General features: G+C 38.8%; 1 protein-coding gene across 4 annotated transcripts in view; it reads left to right on the top strand.

Annotated features, from left to right (window-relative positions):
- Window positions 1-21222, top strand: part of Dip2c (disco interacting protein 2 homolog C) — a 373272-nt gene that overhangs the window by 182997 nt on the left and 169053 nt on the right. For 2 of the 4 annotated variants that reach the window (XM_038334504.1, XM_038334505.1), the window contains exons 2-3: window positions 16924-16995; window positions 18417-18584. In XM_038334504.1, coding sequence (XP_038190432.1) covers window positions 16924-16995; window positions 18417-18584 — 240 coding nt within the window. The remainder of the gene's footprint in view (window positions 1-16923; window positions 16996-18416; window positions 18585-21222) is intronic. The other 2 variants (XM_038334506.1, XM_038334507.1) reach the window with 1 other exon arrangement.

Here is a 21222-nt window from a genome sequence, read left to right on the forward strand (position 1 = left end):
AAAACTGTCTTTCTCACAAGAACTCTTGTTAAATCTGGTAGCCTCTCATTGCCAGATGCATTTGAAAGTAGTTTAATAGCTAGTGAGGATACAGTTAAATGTTAGTAAGTGGAACCTCACTTTCATACATTTACATATATGGGAATACTCTGTAGGCCTTGAACTTCTATATGACCAATGTGGCACTACTGTGGTTGTAAACATTTAGAAAAATGGTTTTCCTATTGATAGAGCACTGGCGTCTGTTACTCTTTACTGCCCCCTGGTGGTTAATATAGGACTAATTTCTTGGGTTGTCTATTGGGTCTATTACCTCCCCCAATACTAGATTTCAGTAATTGTGTGTGTGTGTGTGTGTGTGTGTGTGTGTGTGTGTATACACATGGATACGCTAAAGATAGTAAGAGGGTTTTAAGTGCTCTTAAACATCTTGACTATATCAAGTTTATATGAAAATATGTTCAGAAGGCAATTAGACTTAACTATGCTAAAAGTTAATGTTGAGGAGAAAATAGTAGATTTTTGATAAAGCATATTTAAAGAATAGTGGCATGTCTTGTGCCAGGTGACTGAAGACCATATCCCACAATTCTGTGCAGTATGGATGATCTGAATATGGTCATTGGCTCATTTTAGATTCTAATGATCATTACCAACTTCATGAGACTTTTGGAGTTATAGAACAAGAGAAGATATTAAATTAAGGAACTTTCCAGATACATTGGTCAGAACTTGAGGTAGGTGGGCTACCTCAAATTGGGGAAATGAGATACTATCTCATATTGTTTTATGTTACTGAAAAGCTAGTGGTCTAATAAATTAATATATTCCAAAACATTTTACCTTATAGTCACAAGTTGTTAGGTCAGACACAGAAGTGGGCAATGAGTGACACTAAGTGATAGATATGGCCCTAGATAATTTGGCTTGGGATTTGCAACATTACTAACTCTCCTCCAGTTAATCAACCTTGTATAATCTTTAATATATGTGTACCTTTTTCCTGGAAATCTTAATTTTTGTCTGTGCTAAAATACAAGAGTATTTTTTATCTACTTTATCCTTGATTAAGCAGTTCTACTGTTTAAAATGGCAAGCATCACTTAGTTTTCACACCGTGGTGATTTTACTGCAGTATATTTCCAAGCTTCCTTGGCACAATTGCATGACAGAACATAGGTTCTATGAACTAGTCCTTCCTCCACCCAAAGAAGTGGTAGGTAACATCACTTCATAGCCTAGATTTCTGAGTTTGGAATGAGATCACGCCTACAAATTTGAATGCATGGAGTCACTGAGTCATCCAGCAAGTATGAAGCAAGCTGCATTTGGCTTGCACCTGCAGGGCCAGCTCTTGCACATAATATACACTGTGAGTAGATACTTAACCCCTATTTCATATTAGAAGTCCGGCAGTGTAAGAAGCTCATGGAAGCACCTGAACAAATTTTGACAGCTTCAGGTGTTTGTTGTTGATTTAGGACTCAGATCCTAATTTTATGATTATCATTTGTCTCCCCTGTAAGAAAAAAGTTTCATCATTTAACTAAAATGCTATTAGTGTGTATGGAAATGCCTGGCTTATGGAAAATGCTCGGTGTTTGCACAAACTCCAGTTTCCTCTTGATTCCCATTAGTTAAAGTATAATCTGTGAGTACTACTAGAAAAGTTACTGAACCAACTACGCACTCATTCTTTCACTCCTGGTTTTATGATAAACCAGCATGCATGTTTTTCCAGGAAACCCTGTGAGTTGTCCTTTGTTATACTTGAATTTTCACAGTGACTCTTTCTTATAGAAGGTTGGGTATCCAGTTTTCTGAAAGGAGAGGTTGAAGGCAGAGAACTTATTTATTCTACAGAAAGCATTCCCAGACCAACAAAGAAGAACACCCATTGTAGGCACAGTGCTCCCTAGTATCTGTCCTATTAAGATTATAGCCATACAGCATTTGACCTTGAGTGTGGGACAATAGAATCTGAGCATGATTGTTGGAATTGAATGGCAGTTTTGAGGGATATGTAATGCAAATCTTATGTCTTCAGTTAACAGTCTATCTTCTTCTAGGTCACCCTCTCCATTGCTTTTCCCTTTGCCAAGAAGGTGCTTGCAGAATAAACTTGTGCAATCTCATGAGTTAGTGAATCCCAAACACCTGTGTATTTTGCCTATCTTGGCCTTACTAAATGACTACAAGGTATGTAGGGTGTATGTAAATGGCTCTTCCTGAACACCTGGAAATCGAGACCACCATGGAATAAGCATCTGAGACATTTCCTTTTGACTGTTGCCTAAAGAAAATGGAATTAATTTCAAGTGTGATCTCATTATGCACCACATGTCACTATCAGTGGCTTATTTGTCTGCCTACTAAGTAGATGAAGGATAAGCCCCTGTACCTGGCCCTCAGCTAGCTCCTGTGAGTGGCCTCTTCTGTAAAGAGATTAAAGGCTCATAGAAAATCAAAATGTGTACATACAAATAGTAACAACACAGTAATATTGCTCATTTATTGAGTGATTATTACATGCCAGGTGCTATGTTAAATAGTTCCCTATTAGGTAAATGCTGTTGGGTTATCCTTTTAGTTATTAGAAAATGGAAGCTTAGGGCCATTAATTCTGAGAAGAAAAAAAAAATAAAGGCACCAGAATCAGAAACAAGAGGAGATGTAGGTACCAAGTAGGTAGAGGTGCTACTAAGACTGCAGCTGTGGCTACTGAGAGATGGTGTTTTGACAACCCTCAAATGGGGCTGGACTGCAGTGGCAGTGAAGATTGTGTGGTCAGAGGTGGTTTCTGGGCTTTGGGGAAATGTGGAATCTGTCATAGACAGTGTATATTCTCAGAAGCAATGGCACAGGATGCCTGAGGGAAGGAAGGGAATGAGTGAGAATACCTAGCAGGGACGGTTTCCATTGGGGAGAAGGTACTGAGAGGAACCAGACCTGGGAGTTGTGATGGGTAAGTTGACTGGTTGTGTGATGAGTAGAAAGAATATCAGACCATGGAAAGTCAGGTTAAGAGGAGCAAGGCAATACACCCAGAAAAACACTGGAGACTAGGTTTCAGGTCTTCATACAGTGACCCTACAATGGCAGTGTCTGTGATGAAATGAATGGAAGATGCCATTTTTAAAATATGAGCTTGGGTTGAGGATAGAGCTCAGTGGCTGAATGCTTGCCCAGCTTAGACAAAGCTATGGGTGTGAACCCCAACACCACTGCAAGAAAAGAAAGAAAGAAGGACATAAAATGCTGGTTTGTCATTTAAACTCAAGCCTCATATTTATGGTCAGAAAGCATTTTTAGGAAACTGAGGCATTGATTCATGCGTCAAGTGCACATGGGTCAGCACCAGTCCTTGATATTGGCTTCAACCATATAGGAAAGAAAATAAATTTGTTCTGCTTCCTCTTTGGGAATGGCAGGGTGGGAGGAAAGAAATGCCAAGTATTAAATGTCCGTATTGGGAGTTAATGGCATAAAAGATTGTACAGTTGTAATATAAAATTGCTTGAGCTACTGCTATCATTGATCAGTAACCGCAGTTCTGGAGAGCTGTGAGAAGTATTAAGGAAAGAAGTGATAGTGACAGTTTTTGGCTGTTCTGTGGTATTGATGGTCTCAGATACTTCAAATTAGCCACTTCTTTTGCATGGATCTAGGCTGTGTCAAGCCTGCAGTATTTGTTTGATTCAGGTCAATAGAATCAGTCTCTGAGTTTCGGTTTTATTATTCTAAGAATTAAGTTTCTTTTAAGAATAATATTTAACATTTATTTATTGTGTGTATACATGCCACAGTGCATGTGTTGAAGTCAGAGAGTAATTAGAAGTCAATTCCTTCTTAAAATGTGGGCCCTGGAAATATAATTCAAATCACAAAACTTGGCAGCAAGTGACTTGACCTGCTAAGCCATTTCTGTTAAATTTCTTTGTAGTTATTTGAGTAACTTTATGATCATTAGCAGCTTAGGACATTTCATTAGCATCTCATTTAAAATTTGTTCAATCTAATTGAACAAAAACTTTTCTGTGTTCCTGACTTACATGGGCTGATCCTTGTTTCTTATTGGGAGATACATTTGTTCAGGGTTTTGCTGGTAGAACAGAATGTGGAGGCTTGGTAAGAGTTCTACACTTTAGTGTTTGATTTTGTGCACTAAAACAAATGCATATGTACTAATGTGTAGGTATTAATTTTATTTTTTTAAGAGGAAAGGTTTTTTTGGTGAATATGTGAAGATTTTAAAAGTTCTTGAGAGAACACAAATCCTGGAGATGTCCAGAAACAGCCCTGAAGTCACAGTGTCATAACTGCTTGTATTTCTAATTGTATATGGATATGGTGCTATAGCTGGCAGGAAGCTTGTTTGATGAATGTGGTACAAGAATTATATGTAGCTCATTTCCTTCAGATTCTGTTCATAGGATAGTACCTTGAATGCGATAGGTAGTCACAGCTTCTCTTGTCTAGGAGACATAGCTTAGCTTCATGTTTCTGCCTTCCTGGTACACGTAAGTCAGTAGAAGAGCAGAAGATGCCCTGGGTATGAAACAGAAAAAATACTACTGATATAAGCTTTCATGAAAGAGATGCTTTTGAATTCCACAGGACTGGTATGCCTAAGCTAGTTAAGGTTTGAGGGTACTTTATGTATCAGAGGCTGGATACATATAGAAGGAGGCAGTCAGGTGCCTCCTGGGCTAAGACCTAGCTTAATGTTTCACTCAGCCCTGTGACACAGAAGAGTGTAAACATGTGCTCATGAGTACTATGTGATTTTCTCTTCTGAGGCATATCATCATATTGGATCTTCTGTATCAAATTTAAGAGTAAATTTGCATTGTGGACCTGATTGGCAATGGCCATTGGTGAGTAGACCCAGAAGACACAAGCTCCTGTACTTTGGATCACAGCCACTTGTAAGACTTGAGCTTTCTGGATCCTTGTGGATGGTGGATGCTGCTAGACCCTAGGGAAGGAGTCGTGATTTTCAGGGGATAAACCTAAGAGAGACATACCCGTTGAGGCCACATCTCCATCCTGTATTGTGCTGGTCCTCAGGTAAATGCAGGAGAAGGAAAAAGAGGAACTCAGGGGTTCTTTTTCCCCCAAAGTTAAATACCTGGCATAAATGCCACAAGGGAGTTAGGTTTTGGTGTCCATTTTCAGAAGTATCACTTAATTATACAGTAGAGCAGAACAATTCTCATCATGGTGGGTATGAATCAAAGAAATGGTAGAACATGAAGAGACCAGTCTAAAATGTAGCCCCCAGGACCCATTTTCAATTACCTGCTTCCAACTATGCTCTACCTCTTACCTTTTTCATATTCAATTAATAATTTTTATTATGAATCCATCCAGAGATTAACTAACTCAATTGAATTCTTCTTGTCTTTTACTTATGATCAGACTTATATCCGGGATTCTGGGGAGGAAGATCATGGAAGCTAAGTGCGCTTTTCATTACACCAATGGTACCTTCACCACTAGTTTAAGATCACATTTGCTTGGCTTCTTAAACACTAACTTGTTACTTTTCATAATGTAATTTGACAAAATCAAAAGTTTTTTATTATAGGATATAGCACTTGTACTTCAAATGGACATTTACCCAACTAATTTTCAGGCATATTCACAAAAACTTTAATATAAAAATTTGTAGGAATGTTATTCAGAAAAGCCCCAAACTAACCAACATGAATGAATGGATAAAGTAACTGCTACATCCATATAGCACAATACTCTTTAACTCTAAGAAGGAATGAACTTTCTAACAAGTACAGAGATGAAAGAAGCCACTCTGAAGAGACTGCATATGTTGTGCAGTTTTGACATTCTGACAAGGGTAAAAATGGTCTTTGCTATGACTTCTATATATTTTGCATTATGATCCTCATTCTTAAAAATGTTCTTTGCTATGACGGCTATATATGTTGCATTATGATCCTCAAGCATGGTTATACATGAGGAAAAACAGTTGAGACTGTCACTCCTTTCCTCAAATATAAGTTCACAATGGAGCAGATAGTTCTTGTAACTCTTAATATAGTATTTCAAACAGTATGTTTTACTATTTTTTTTTTTTTTTGGTTTTTCGAGATGGTTTCCCTGTAGTTTCTAGAGCCTGTCCTGGAACTAGCTCTTGTAGACCAGGCTGGTCTCGAACTCAGAGATCCGCCTGCCTCTGCCTCCCGAGTGCTGGGATTAAAGGCGTGCGCCACCACCGCCCGGCACTATCTACCTTTTGAATGAAATATATTACTAATCATTGTCTCTTGAAAAAGCCGGGGAATATATCTAGAAAGGATGTTTCCAAAGCTGAAATTCATACTGTCACAGTTATTACTTTTTAATTGGGTAGTGAATTCATCAAAATTTAATCAAGTATATATTTTGTGCCAGGAATCATCCATCTGTTTTATTCCCAATAGTAAAAGCTATTTTGGTTTTTGGGATTGACTTTGAGCACAGGATTCCTCAGTGTGTGTGTGTGTGTGTGTGTGTGTGTGTGTGTGTGTTTTGAAGGATTTCCTGTAGCTCTCTGGTCATGAAAAGTCACAGTTGTACAGACTTCCTGCCATCTTGTGAGCTTGTTAGATGCATCTTCTGGTATGTTATTAACCACCTCTCTAAAAATATCCCCAAGCCCCATAACTATAAATCTTTTCAAGATTAAACCATTATTTTAAAAACAGTTATCAAGAAAAAGGGTACATTCCATATTTAAAAACCTATACATGGGAGAGCTTATGGAAAAAGGCATTTTGTATATCTATCTATCTTTTATGAACTGTTTGCTTAGGAAAATCACGGGAGTCTTTAACTTAGCATCACTCTTTTATTTTTACCCATAAAAAGGTTTTGAAACATAAATATGACAATCTTTTAGCATGTGAAGTGGTAGTGCCAGTCAGTGTCTGTACCCTTTTCTGTCTTCTACTGATTGACAGGTTCATAGTATAATTATGGATGTTTGTTGAATGAATGAATAAACTCAGGCTATTTCTATGGCAGTTGGATATTTTTATGTAAAATAAGCATGAGAACAAAATTTCTTAGAGAAAGGCCAGGTTAAAGCAGCAGATACCTTTTGTGTATCTGTCAGTTGTGGATATGGTAAGTTGCAGTCATTTCCTCTTGTCATACTCTTAGATCTCTCAAAGGTCAGCACTATTCTCTGGTATGGTGCTTGATGACTTGTGCTGGAGGAACTGAAAGCTGTGGTGACTGTGCCCTAAGGGGGGAGGCCAGGACAAGGAGCTCATCTGTTCTCCTTTGGATGGGGAAAAACTCTCAGTGTTGTAACTCTACCTCAGCCTTCTCAATATCTGTCGTGGGCTACTTGAATTTTGTATTTTACTTCCAAATGTAATGATATTCCCTGGAGAAATTCCGTTTGTGCTTGTGCAATGTTAGGTAGACTACCAAAGTGCATCTTCCATCTGCTGTGTCCCAGAAAACTTTTCTGGGTTGTTATTGTGAAATAACTGTCATAGTGGACATCTACCTTGCCACAAACTGGCATTTGATTTGCATGAGAAGACTGAAGTTCAAGTTTGTCAAGGATAAGCATTTGAGAGATATTAAAGGTTTAGTTATTCTCAGCATCAAATATAGTTTGCAGGTGGAATGTAAGTGCTTCAGCTTCTCTTTGTTGAGAGAGCTTTTTCTGTTACTGAGAAATTTCAACATCTCATCTCATGAAGTTAGAAGAGCAACAGCTGTCATATGAAATGATCATGTGCTGGAGGGACAGCAGGGTAGATAGTATGTTCAAAAGGAATTGGTTTTTGTTTTTTTAATGGAGACAAACTTTAGAACATACTGACTTTGAGGAAAAACTGAGGGAAACATAAATACTATGCATTTTGAATCTTCATGATCCATATGGATATGTCTGCTTTATTGTTGTTGTTGTTTCAAATAAATGCATCTTCCATTAAGAAAAAGTAATAAAACAAGCATAAGTTTATCTTATACATACCGAAAAATTCCATATGTAAGGGCAAATAACCATCATACTATCTTACATTCCATCTGTGGGTGGGCTTGAACCTGATTGGTTTAAGTCAAATGCTCACCATACTGTAGTATAGTTAAAAGGTGTTTACCCCCTTTTACAATGTTCCTTGTTGTGGTTGGGTTTCCCATTATCTTTTGATCTCTGCATTGTGTCAAGTTGTGGTTTTCTACAATGGTCTTCATTTACTGTAAAAAGAAGCTTCTTTGATGAGGTGTCAGAGCTACATTTTAGAATTTTGTTAGGTATTAGGCCGGACTAGTTAAGTGGCAGTAGTAGGTTCCTTTTGAAAAAATTAAGACTTATTTTTATTTTATATATATGAGTGTTTTGCCTGCATTTGTGTTTGTGTACCAAGTGTTTTCTTGGTTCCCACAGAGGTCAGAAGAGGGTATCAGATTCTTTGAGACTAGAGTTCCGTATGATTGTGAGCCATCATGTGTGTGCTGAGAATCCAACTTGAGTTCTCTACAGGAACAAGTACTCTTAACCACTGATCCATCTCTCCAGCCCTGTAGATTCTCTTTTTTGATTAAAGAAAGTATATCCAAATCTCTGTAAATATTAAAAAAGTGATGCCTGTATTAAATTTTGAGCAAGTTACTTAAGTAGTTTTTTATAAAGTTATCACTTAAAATACTTCTGGACTGATAAGCCAAATGGTCACTGGATTACTCATAGACCTTGTTTAGAGCCCCTCTTGACAGGGATTGGGAGATAGTCAGTGGATAAAGGCTTGCTGTGTAAGCATGGCAGCTTGCCTGTAATTCTAGGGCTAAAGAGGTAATGATGGGATTCTCAGAGCAAGCTGCTTAGTTAGACTAACTGAGTCTGAGAGCTGTATGTATATAATGTCAAAAACTATTGATGAAGACACCAGTGTTAACCTCTGGCCTCCACGTGTTTGCATGCGTGCACACATGCACACACAAACGCTCATACACACATGTTCATACAATACACACGCACACACAATAAGTAAAAGAAAAAAATGAATGAAAGACCCCCTCTTGTTCTAACTTTTTAAGGAACCTTAAGCATCAGTACTATTGGTACGGCAACTGTGCAAGTTACTACAAATTCAGCTGACTATTTGGTAACCTCACCACCCCATTGGCTTTATTGGGATTCTTTTTTTTTTTTTTTTTTTTTTTTTTTTTTTGGTTTTTCGAGACAGGGTTTCTCTGCAGCTTTTAGAGCCTGTCCTGGAGCTAGCTCTTGTAGACCAGGCTTGTCTCGAACTCACAGAGATCCCTTTATTGGGATTCTTACCCTTAAGATCTTTAGGGATTTGTGTGGAGTTACTTCTCAGTCATATAGAAGTTTGTCTTCAAGTCTTCTACCCAGTAACTGTACTTCTACAGTTTTTCCCTTTCCACAGGTATTTGTTCTTTGTTGACAGTGGAGTACAGGCTGCTTCCCTAAAGTGCGTCTTGTAACTGGAGTTTTAGACTGTCAAAGAGAAATGTAGAAGACCTACAAAAGAATCAACATAAAGAGTTAGTAAACATGTAAGTGGTTTGAGACCTGACAGGCTAACGTACACAGTAGCACATTTAAAACACATTTTTTTCTGTTTATGTCATTAGCCAAGTGTTGGGGAGAGCCTTATGGTAGTTCACTTATATACACACAGAAACTTCACGTCCTGTTCATCTGTAATGCCTGAGAATGTGTGTCATTCCCTCTGCATATTTGAGTGAGCTTTGGTATTTTTTCATTTTAGCACAGGTGTTAATGTCCTCTGTTTCCTTGTCTTAAAATGTCTTTAAGAAAGGTAAGTTTCTGAGTTTTTATTGTGAGTATGGTGTATGAGAATTCTGTGATAAATAGACTAGTATTGGTAATAGTAAAGGGAAGATGTAGTGAATTATGATTTGATATGACTGATACCCAAAAACGTAGAGGGGTAGGCTCACATGGGGCTTGTGACCCTCTGAGGAATGGATCATTTTCACAGCAGTGAGATGCTTGGATAGGCCATGTTTACATTCCTGTTCTTGAAACTGATCTGGCTGATGAGTAGAGATGCATGGGGGAAGCCTGAAGGTGCTAAATCTGTAAGCAAGGCAGACAGTGTTCACATTTCAATTCCTGAAAGAGATCTGTCTGTGTGAGTTGGGATGTCTGTGAGTGCTAATTGTGTAAAGAGGACAGGCTTCTGGACAATGCAAGCAAGGAGCATCACCTAGAGATAGATGGCAGTAGCACCAAAGAAAAACAGGATTTTAACTTTCTTCAGAACTCCTCGTATTCAGCTAGCTTTTCTTTGTCCTCTATACCCCGAAGAGGTTGTTTCTGTCACTAATATAGTCATTCGTTTCATTTATGCTTAGCAATTGTTTGTACATGATACACATCTTCCTATTCTATTGTAAGATAGGTCATAAGTTTGAATATGTCATAGCTAACTGAAGTATTTGTTGAAAATTTAAAAAGAAGTGTGTGTATTATGTCTCTGTGTGTATGTCCCTGTTTGTGTGTGTAAGTGCAAGTACACATGTACCAAGGCAGACAAGTGTGGATTGGAGTACAACCTCAGTTTTTGGTCCTGAGCTTCTGCTTTGTTTAAGACAGGTTCTGTCTTGTGTACTGCTACTCATACGAGGCTGTCTAGTCTGTGAGCTTCTGCAGATTCCCTGTTTCTGTATCTTATCTTACAGTACTAAGATTATAATTATAATTATTATAATTATAAATTATAAATGGTGTCATTGTAGCTGGGTGTTTGTGACTTCTGCAGATCCATCCTCAGGCCCTCATGTTTGTATGGCAAATACTTCAACCTTTGAGCTATTCCCTTTGGCCCCTACTTTGAGATATTGTACATGCAATTTCAATAACCAATAGGAAGTTGACATGCATTACCTCTGTCTTATCAGTGAGAACAAAAAGACACGTGATGGTCCACCAAGTATTCTAGGTTGAGTGCAGGTTGCTTTGGGTGAAAAGAGTTCCTACATCTGCCTGCTTCTGCTGCCAGGTGAATAGTGCTTGTAAAAGTTGTGAGTGATAGTTTCTTTCTGGAGAAAAGCTTATAACAGAGCTAAAACACTATCTACAAGAGAACTGGAGCCTTTGAGCTCCCCAAAGTTATATAAAGTAGTTGACTTAAGAGAGGAGCCTTAGGAAGACTTCTGACAACCATAAAATTCCAAACATGGAAATAATGCCTTTGTTATACAAAGCATTCGTTCCAGCATTAAATAATAAAATAAACTCTCAACACCAAGAATGGAAATGATCACTGTTAAACTTGTCTGTTTATTCAGAACTAATCCTTGCCCTGAAAGTAGCTTAGTGCTACACATTTTATCCTCGAGAACCAAGGGGCTCTCCAAGATTTCATATCTAGAGCTAGGCAGCAATTAGGTTGGCTCTGCATGAATTCCTTGAGGTCAAAGTTTGCAAACTTGCTTTGTGGCCACAGTGACTTTTTTTTTTTTCTGACTTGAAATTTTTTCTCTTAAACACTAATCTGCAAAATAAGAGAAATCTTCTTGTGGGGGAGAGAAAGGAAAAATTTGTGTATTATCTCAGAGTGTTGTTTGACCTCATATGGTTTTTACTTCTATTTTTCTCTGTAAATTTATGATTTGTTTATTAATCTTTCCATTGTATTTTTGTAGTACTGGGGATTGAATTTAGGACTTGGACATGCTAGGCAAACACTTCATCACATAGGGTCTTTACTGTTTGTAACTCAGGCTGACTTTGAACTTGTTATGTTCCTGACTCAACTCTCAGAGTAGCTAGAATTCTAAGCCTGCACCACCAAGCCAACTGAATTGCTTTTCTTTCTTTAAAAGGAAGAAAAATATACTCCTTAAATCTGAAGTGTTGGAGAACTTAAGAATAAGGAGCAGTTTTCTTGAAATTGATGGTTGTTTCAAGAAATCACTTTTAATTTATTATTGCTAAGGTTAAAATTTCTACACTGACTTTTTTCTAAGTTTCTTATCTGTATTTATGAATATCTTGGGTATAAAAGATAGAAAGTGTGCTATTTAGAATTTTCTGTGGAAAATAAATAATTATATGGTTTAAGGCTCAATGTGAGGAACCACTTTTTGAAGGATACACATTTAGATACACATTTAGAATCAGCAAAATTCTTCATTGCCTAAGAAGCTTCTATTGATTGGAGTTGACTTTCAAAATAGTCTTGAATGGTTGGTATTGGCGTTAGTTTGCAAGTTAAAGGAATGTTAGCTAACCTGCTGTAAACCATGGGGTGGTATATCTTTTAACAAAAGAGAATGCTCCTTGGCCTTGAGAGGGAGGGAGGGGAGGTATGGGTGGAGGGGAGGGGAGGGAAGGGGGAGAAGGAGGGGAGAGAAAGGGGAGAAGGAGGGGAGGGAGGGGGGAGGAGGAGGGAAGGAGATGGAAATTTTTAAATATAAAAAAAATAAACCATGAGAAAAAAAAAAAAAAAAACAAAAGAGAAAAAATAAAGTTTTGCTTAGAAGTATGAGCTGAGTATTTGCTTCCTTGGTCTCGTAACTTTTCCTCCTTGAGTTTATGTAGAAAGCAGAGAAATGGGGCAGCGAATTGGCTGTTTAGCCTGAACTGATGTAAAATGGGAAACCATATTTGCTTGATGAGAGCCTTGTGCTTCCATGGTGACACTAGAGCAATGACAGTGTTTAAGCCTTGAACCGAAGCCATGGAGGTGTATGGAAGGGAGATGTTTGCAAAACCTACTATCTGTTCTCTGTCTCTGTCATTTGCCCATCAACCAGTTTCTTCATACTATCTTTCCTATTTCTGTTATTGATTAATAATCCATTTTTACCTACTTTTATGTATCAACAATCATCTGCCTGTCATCTATTATAATGTATCATCCGTTCTGTACAGATAACAATCTGTAATTATCTGTATCTTCATTAGTACAAAAATCATTGCTTTCAGAAAGCTACATGACATAAAAAGTTCAATTGGAAAGTTTGTTATAAATTTTCAGGGAGAGCTGGTTATAATCTGCTGGATCTCTGTCTAACAGATGCATAAATAGTTCAGGATTCAGAAAATAGCAATGGTATTTTTAGCCCTGATGCTTTGGGTCCACAAATGAGTCTAGTCTCAGTGCTACAGATGGTAGCACATTTTTTGAGCACTACCAGTTGACCTGTTGTGTGGCATATTTTAACAACATAGTTAATATGACTTTTCTCCTCTGCCTTTTACCCTCTGCCCCACAGTCACCAAACAGTTAATCATCCCTGTGTCTGTGCTGATTGTTTATGCTGCCGTTGCCACCAATTACATCTTTGTCAGAGATAGACTGATGTTTCTCACTTTGCTTTTCTGTGTGAATTAATTGATCAACTCATAGTCCTAGAATGGGAAAATAGTGGGGTCAGGACTGAATTCTCTAAGACATGGACTCTTTCACAAAAGCTCAACACTCTGGTTTGCAGAATATGCCTTATGTAAATATATGTTACACGAATGCATTATGGACAAGTACATCATAATTCAAGATCCTATGGAACCTGGGTAGTCATCATCTATGCTGTGGTCACCCAAAGCCTGGAAGTGCTATCTTCCTAGGGTAGGGATTGGGAGGAGTCAAACAGAAAATTGTTTGCTGGGTGATTCACCATTTAGAACCATTTAAAACCTGGGTCAGAAGATGTCCAGTCAGGAAAAAATGCACTAGCAAAGTCAGGAATGCCAGTGTCTTTTTCTCGGGACAATATCTACCTCAGTTTTGGCCAGAGTATAGGGAAAAGTACTAGATGTGGTTGTAATAGAAAAAAATAATTGTTGGAGTTAAGGATACATTTTTCTCCAAATCTGTAGTCTGAATCAAGAATCATAAATAATATTTGTCCCTTGGTTTCACTCTCTAAAATTAGTTGTTGTTAAGAATAAAAGTGATGGCCAGGATATTCGGGGCAGAGTTCTTCAGAACTTTCTGTAGAGAATAACCTGGTATATATATATATATATATACATATATATATATCAGGTTGTTCTTTACATATATATAAATATATATATATACATATATATACAAATATATATATGTAGCTTTGCAAGTGATAGTTTATTGATAACGGAACAGACTGTCAGCCACTGAAGACTTTTAAAAGCACAGACCAGAGAGCTTCCATTGGCCTACATGATTGTTTGCTGACCCTTGTGTGGCTACTATGAGTGACAGGTAGACATCATTCTGTAGTGTCTTCCTGCACTCTCCCAGGGTCTGGAGGTGGTGGTCATCTGGAATTCTTCAGTATCCTCTGTGGGGATGCTCAGTTGCTTTTGGTTTTGTTTGGTTTATCTTTGAGTATAGGAGAGAATTGAGAGCTGGGGGAAAATAATATCCTTAGATCTTGATAGCCTTAAAGCAACCAAAACTTTCCAAAAATAACACCAACTCTGAAGTAAGACAGAACTTAACGTTCATTTCCTTTGAAGTTGATCTATAGTAAAAATTAAATAAGAGTCTCTTCTGACTTTTAAGTTGAGAAATTAATGAAACTCGAGCTAAATTTTGTATATAATCAACATGTGAAATGATTCTGGGTTTACCTGGACTAAAATTTTATAGTAGGATTATCAAAGCAGCTACTCTGTCTGGACATGGGCAGTAGCTGGAAAAGTGCAAAGATAGCATCTTGTCTAAGGCCCAAATGACGTCCTCTTTATTACAGCTTTCCACATGCAGCCTTACATGTTCTCATTCCTTTTCATTTTCCTATAGGCCTGCCTTATTCCCTTCAATTTAGCAGGCAATGGTTTGGGTTTTGTCTCAGTCAGAGACAAGACAGATTATGCAGCATTATGATTAATATGAAAACCAGCTTCTGCAGTTGTAATGTTGTATTTAAAGCATGATTACTGTCCATCAAAGCCGCTACTTGTTAGTCAAGGTTACTATATCCCATAAGGAGCCAGGCAGTAAAGCAACTGCTTCTGCAGCACTCTTGATCTGCTGTTTGGGGGACTTCTCAAGAAGCCATGAATATGGGATGGGAGGTTGTTTCTGTTCTGCTTTCTAGGACAGAAAGCTCTACCTTTTCTGTGTGTAGGATGAGATGTTTAGGTTAGCCAGAATGGGTGCCAATGTTCTACCCCATTCCTTTTTACTGTCAGGAGTGTTGAAGTCGACCAGTAAATCAGGCCTCTCTTATTACTGGTCCTAGACTCTGGCTTTAAACGTCATAGAACTAGGCTCTAAAGATTTTATTTTGTTTACAAACTGTTTCTTCAAAGCCAGACATTTTTCTCCATCTTGTTGTGCTACAGGTGCAGACAATTATAGAAAGAGGGCAAAAGCAAATTTCACCGCCAGCCTGTAATACATTACCCTATTCCTTTATTTTCCTGGCCAATTGAAAGAATATTATATTTAGTCTAGAAGTCCAATGCGCTATCCATTGCGCTACATAAGATATGCTTGCTAGTTGATAAGGGAATGTGTACTCCATAGTCTTCTAGTACCTTATGGCTCACATTTAAATACTGGTCATACATTATTTTTTAACCTTAACAGAGATGTGTAGAACAGCTTTGAGTAATAGAATTAGCTCTCAGATCTGTAGGGTCACATGACCATAATAAGCATGTATCATTAGAATAAGCTAATTTACCAACTTGATCAGGCATAATAATAATTATTGGTTGGTTTGCTTTGTTTTCATAGAAGCACAAATCTTTTTTCTCTTTGAAGAGTATCTCAGATTACAAGGAATAAAAATCTAAAATATCTTCAAAAAATTAACGGGCAAAATTAATTTTATAATCCCCCCAATTTAATTACACAGCTTGTGGTGCATATGCGTGAGTGTGTATGTGCACACATGTGTGTGAGCTTGTACACTTGTGCACATATCTACAGGTGTGCACACATGTGTTTTTTCTTTTTAAAAATGAAGGACAAAATTGGCATTATATTTTGGAGCTTACAGTTAGGAAAGACTATTACATATTAATGTGTTATTTTGCCTTTATCCTTAGTGATCTAACCCTTTGGGAAAGGTCTGACCTTCTTTGACTTCTGTGTATAAATCTTTGGCTTTATCATTTGAATTCTTATTTAAACAATGAATGTCTTCTAAATCTCCGTGGGTCCCATCTTCTTTGGTCTTAGTCGTCGTCGTCTTCCTCCTCCTCCCCTCCTCCTCCTCCTCCTCCCCCTCCCCCCCCCCCCTCCTCCTCCTCCTCGCCTCCCCCCCCCCCTCCTCCTCCCCCCCCTCCCCCCCCTCCTCCTCCTCCCTCCCCTCCTCCTCCTCCTCCTCCCTCCCCTCCTCCTCCTCCTCCTCCTCCTCCTCCTCCGCCTCCTCCTCCTCCTCCTTCTTCTTCTCCTCCTCCTCCTCCTCCTCTCCTCTCCTCTCCTCCCTCCCCTCCTCCTCCTCCTCCCCCTTCTTCTTCAAAAATATCTTAGCAGTTTCAAGTCCTTGTGACTGACATGCCTGATTAAGGGGAAAAAACAACAACAACAAAACCTTCATTAATGAAAGGCAATGCCTGTTTGTAATGGTGATGCCAACTTTCTGGCCCAGACAGCTGTCCAATCCATTGTTAAGTTAATAAGAGCCCCTGAAGATTGAGCAGGCTTCCTGTGCCCGCAGACATGAATAAAATCGCAGAGACATAATTTTGGACTCTTAGGGTGGAAACCCAGCCAGAAAGGGCCAGAAATGAGCATTTGTTGAGCAAACGAGTTTTCCTATAACATGAAAGCCTATGATTTTCTTTTTGGGGGCTAAAGGAAAAAGTTAAAGTAAATGATACACAATGGCTCCTTTATAAATCTCTTATTATAAAGCAAACAAATGATAGTTACGGTGTTGGAATATTTTATCATACTTATTAAATGACCAACTGTATCCATTGAAATTATCCTGAATGCTTTCTTTTTTTCCCTTCTCTTACAGGTGACATTACACAAAAGGGATATGAAAAGAAGAGGTCAAAATTAATTGGAGCTTACCTTCCTCAGCCTCCAAGTACGTACAATTTGAATAGTATAAATTGTCTAGTTTTAAAAGTTAATAGCCACATTTGAAAGAGGCTTTTCTCTCACTCTGGAATTTGCCTGAAGAGTGCACACTTGACACCTGCATTCTCCACAACTTGCTTCTTTGTATAATTACTCATAGATTTTATGAATATTGAAGGCATATGTAACTTTTCTATAATGTATCTAATATAACTTAGTAGTTATTTCATCTATACATAGAGATCAATAATACATTGGTGTCTGAAATACTGTAATTATTAAAATAGGCATTTGTGGTTTAAACATGATTTTTGATTTGATGAGTTAATTATTGCTATTGATTATGGTTTAAATTAATACAAGATTTGAGATAATTAGTAAGTGTTGTGGTAGCCTGACTCAGAGGATATGATTGTAAAAGTCTGGTGTTTTTGGAGATGGTGGTAAAATATGCATTACTTATACTTGCAAAGTACAAGGTATACTTCCTGCCACTATCACATCATGTGTGGCTTTGGAGAATTTCTGTACTTGGGATAGATTGTACAGATTTTAAGAAAAAGAAAATGGAACTACATTGGCATTTCAGCATGGATGGATTCCCAGTGTCAGCTCTCATTGCTTAAAGGGCAACTTTGAGCATTTGCTAGGTTTTAGAAGTTGCTCAAAGCAAATGCAAGCAATATCCCTCCTCAAGGTAAAAGGCTAGTAACACACGTTAAAGGGAAAACCTGAAAGTGCAATTTCTGTGGATGAAACAAAACCTAAGAAGCTTGAAGTGCATGTGTGCAAATCCCATTTCCATTCCCTCCAGAATATGACACCCCCAGTGTTATAGAACTGCCATGACAGAAACAAAACAGTGCTATGGCTGCTGACCTGGAGCAGGAGCAGAGGGAGTTTGCTGTGCTGGTAGTTCTGCTCGTTAAGACTTTTCATGCGATTTTTAAGGGAGTTGGTGTAAAAGTGGTCCTATGTGTGTTAGCTGAGGGACTGATTTCTTGTGGTCTGGCAAGACATGGTTTTATTTGGAAGAAGAAAAAGTAGACTTTTTCTTAGACTTGTAAAAGTTGTTGGGGGAAGGTATTTCTCCACCTTCGCCTCCCCTTGTGTGACTGCCAGAAAGGTCGGTCACTTGTTGATATCTGTGTGTGTGTCTGCCTTGTCCTTGAGTAAGGCTACTTGGTTAATTTGACGATTCTGTTGGATTTGCCATATCAAACAAAAGTGAAAAAGGAGCAGTTACTGGCTTGTTTGTGATATTCTGTAGCCTTCATCGGGTCTGGCTGGGGGCAGAGGGTTTCTGCACCTATTGGAGCCTTTGGTGTGTGCTGTTTCTGCATGGGGTCGGCAGCTCTGCTCAGCGCTGTAACAAATTTAAAAAAAACTAAAGTCTGAATTAATTAGTTTTTTTTCAACTTGTTACAGCAGCGAATGGAGCTGCCGTGGTTCGGTGTAGACTGCAGCCCGGTGAAGGCGTGCCGAGGAGACCGTTCCGCTCCACCCACATCGGGGTGTGCGACATCAGAGAAGCTGCGGCCCGGGAGCGGGTAGCCAGTGCAGCGGGGAATCGGCCTCTGTTTTACTTTCGTTTCGGTGAGCCCAGCATCCCTGACAGAGACCAGCTCTTGGGCAGAGGACAGTTTTGAAAGTCTTTCCCCATGCATAGGGCTGACACTGAAGGCGCCAGAGGTTTGGTCCTCCAGGAGAATACCTAATTGGGGACTTGCTTACAGTTTGGAGAGTCCATGATCGTCATGGTGGGAAGCAGACTGGCATGGTGCTACAACAGTAACTTAAAGCTTTATTTACATTCTGATCTGGCAGAGAGGGGGTAGAGGAAGAAGGGGAGCCTGGCATGAGATTTTGAAACTTCAAAGCCCACTCCCAATGACACACCTTCTCCAACAAGGTCATACCTCCGAATCCTTCCCAAACAGTGCATGTTCTAGATTATGCTTCTGGTAAATAAGCGTTCAAATATATGAACCATTCTCATTCAATCTACTACCCTTCGTAGCAAAAATATTTTTTAGATAATATCCTTCTGAAAAGTTGCCAATGTATTAATGCTCATTCATCGTCAGGACTTAGGAATAGTGAGGAAAGCAGGTGTTTCTAAAGCTGGGAATTCTTTTTTTTTTGACCAGTCTATCTGGGAAGACATTCTGTCACAGTAGGTTATGTACGGAGCTTGCAGTTGAATGTACCTGTTTTATTTACCAGATAAAAGTTAAGATTTCCTGAGAAAGTATTTAAGTATTTCTGAGGTGCTTGGGACACATGTTTATGAATTAGAGCTCCATAAGATGAAGTTAGGCTTCTGGATGCAGAGTTGCCAGGCTGTGGTTCCTTCCTGGTGAGAATACTCAAGACACAGTTTTATCTGCAGGATTTACACTGCTACTCAGGGCATAACACAGTGAGAGGAATGGTAGTGATGCACCTGCTGGGAAAGACGGCTTCTCTTTGTTCAGCACAATGCTGAGTGCCCAACTCTATTCAGATAGGGAAGAGAATACTAGAAGTTATGAAGATAGATGAGAATCAAAGAGGAGAAATAATAGGTTGAAAATTATTTTATAAGAGAAGGTGCTACTTAAGGGGACTTGTTTGGAAATTGGAAAATTTCTTGTATTTTCTGCTATTCCCTAGTGTTCAAAGGGGCACAGTGTCTGTTGTTAGTGAGAATTTATGGGCCCTCTATGTTACTACTGCAGACCATAGGAGTAGAGAGTGGGTCTAACAATCCTGTCTAGCTATGAAACCTCCTGCAGCCTTGAGCTGATTTTGGCTTCCCCAGATGGCCATGCTGTTTTCCCTGTTAAGACTCTTGGGAATGTGTATTTTGCCTGTACTAGGTTTTGTTTAGTGTTCAGTGCAAATGCTACTTGTTGAAGGACTTTTCACTTGGTCCTTCTGGTTAGGACAGCCCTAGATTCCAGTCTTATTATGATCTATTTGTGTAATATTTCTAGGCAGTTGTAGTTTGGTGTTCTGTCCCACAGAAGTAGGATATGAATTGTGAGGATCTCTCATCCCCTGCACACAGTAAGCACAACCCACTTGCAGGCAAGACTTTGCACATGACAGGAAGAGGTAGAACAAGGCTCTGGCTAGTTCCTCCCGCTCCTGTGCTCACTATTCTTCTATCATACCAGTGAGGATCAGCAAGGCCTTAGAGCAGTAAGAGAGAATTCCCAACAACTGTTGTAGCCAAGGTTAGTACCAAAAGCATTTATTGCTCAGGTGTGCACCGTGATTTTTGCACAAGCCTCTGCACCAGGCTTCCCTTATCTGTGGTGACAGTTCTATTTTTATTTCTGATTTGGATGAATCTAAATGTCATTTGGCCACATTAGTGCTAATCAGTAAAAGAAATGACAAAAGATTACATGATTTTAGACAATAACTCATTTTAGTTCATTGATTTCTACTTATTTTATATAATCCAGTTTGCAAACCCCAGTATCTGATGTTGTCACTGAAGATAGTTGCTCTGATGTGAATGTCTTTACATGAAGTGACTCAGCTCATTGTTTTGTGTGGCCAATATGGAGATGGCTTTATCTGAAATCCAGCTGCAGATACTCTGCTAGATTATGATTGAAAAAGTTGTCCATGATTGGCAAAGTTTTCAGAATCTTGTACCTTGGGTGCATGGAAAATTAAAATTTTGGTCTTTATTTTGAGGATATAAGTGCAAGTCAGTTGACACTTGTATATTTTATCTAGAGAATAAAGCTGGCTGGCTGCTTGCCTGAGCCTGTTACTGTTAGGTTCAGTTTCTGTGTGGATAACTGCTGAGCTTCCTCAGTGCACACTTGAGTCATGCTTTATTTATTTAACCTCATGACAGAAATACAATTGCTCTCTGGACAATGAATTATGCTGTGTTTGATGACACTTATGACCTTCTTCAACACAGTCTGAGGGACACACAGGTCTGTACAGGCACGTTCCCTTTGTTAAGGAATTCTGTTGTGTCATGAGTCTATGGAAGGTAAAGGTGAGATGCAAGATTACCTCCCCCCAAAGGGGGAGAGAGGCACCCAGCTGGCATTTCTGCTCTGGGACTTAGTATGCATTCTTTCCAGTTTCAATGGTGAGAGGAAAGGACATTCATCAGTAAAAGGCAAGTCTCCTGTGTTCTAAGTGAGCTCTGTTGTTGATGAGTCATGCACATGTTGCTGCTCTGTTGTCTGTGATATGTTCTATTCATATGTCTATTGGT

The sequence above is a fragment of the Arvicola amphibius genome, chromosome 6, assembly GCF_903992535.2.
Source record: "Arvicola amphibius chromosome 6, mArvAmp1.2, whole genome shotgun sequence".
NCBI lineage: Eukaryota > Metazoa > Chordata > Mammalia > Rodentia > Cricetidae > Arvicola > Arvicola amphibius.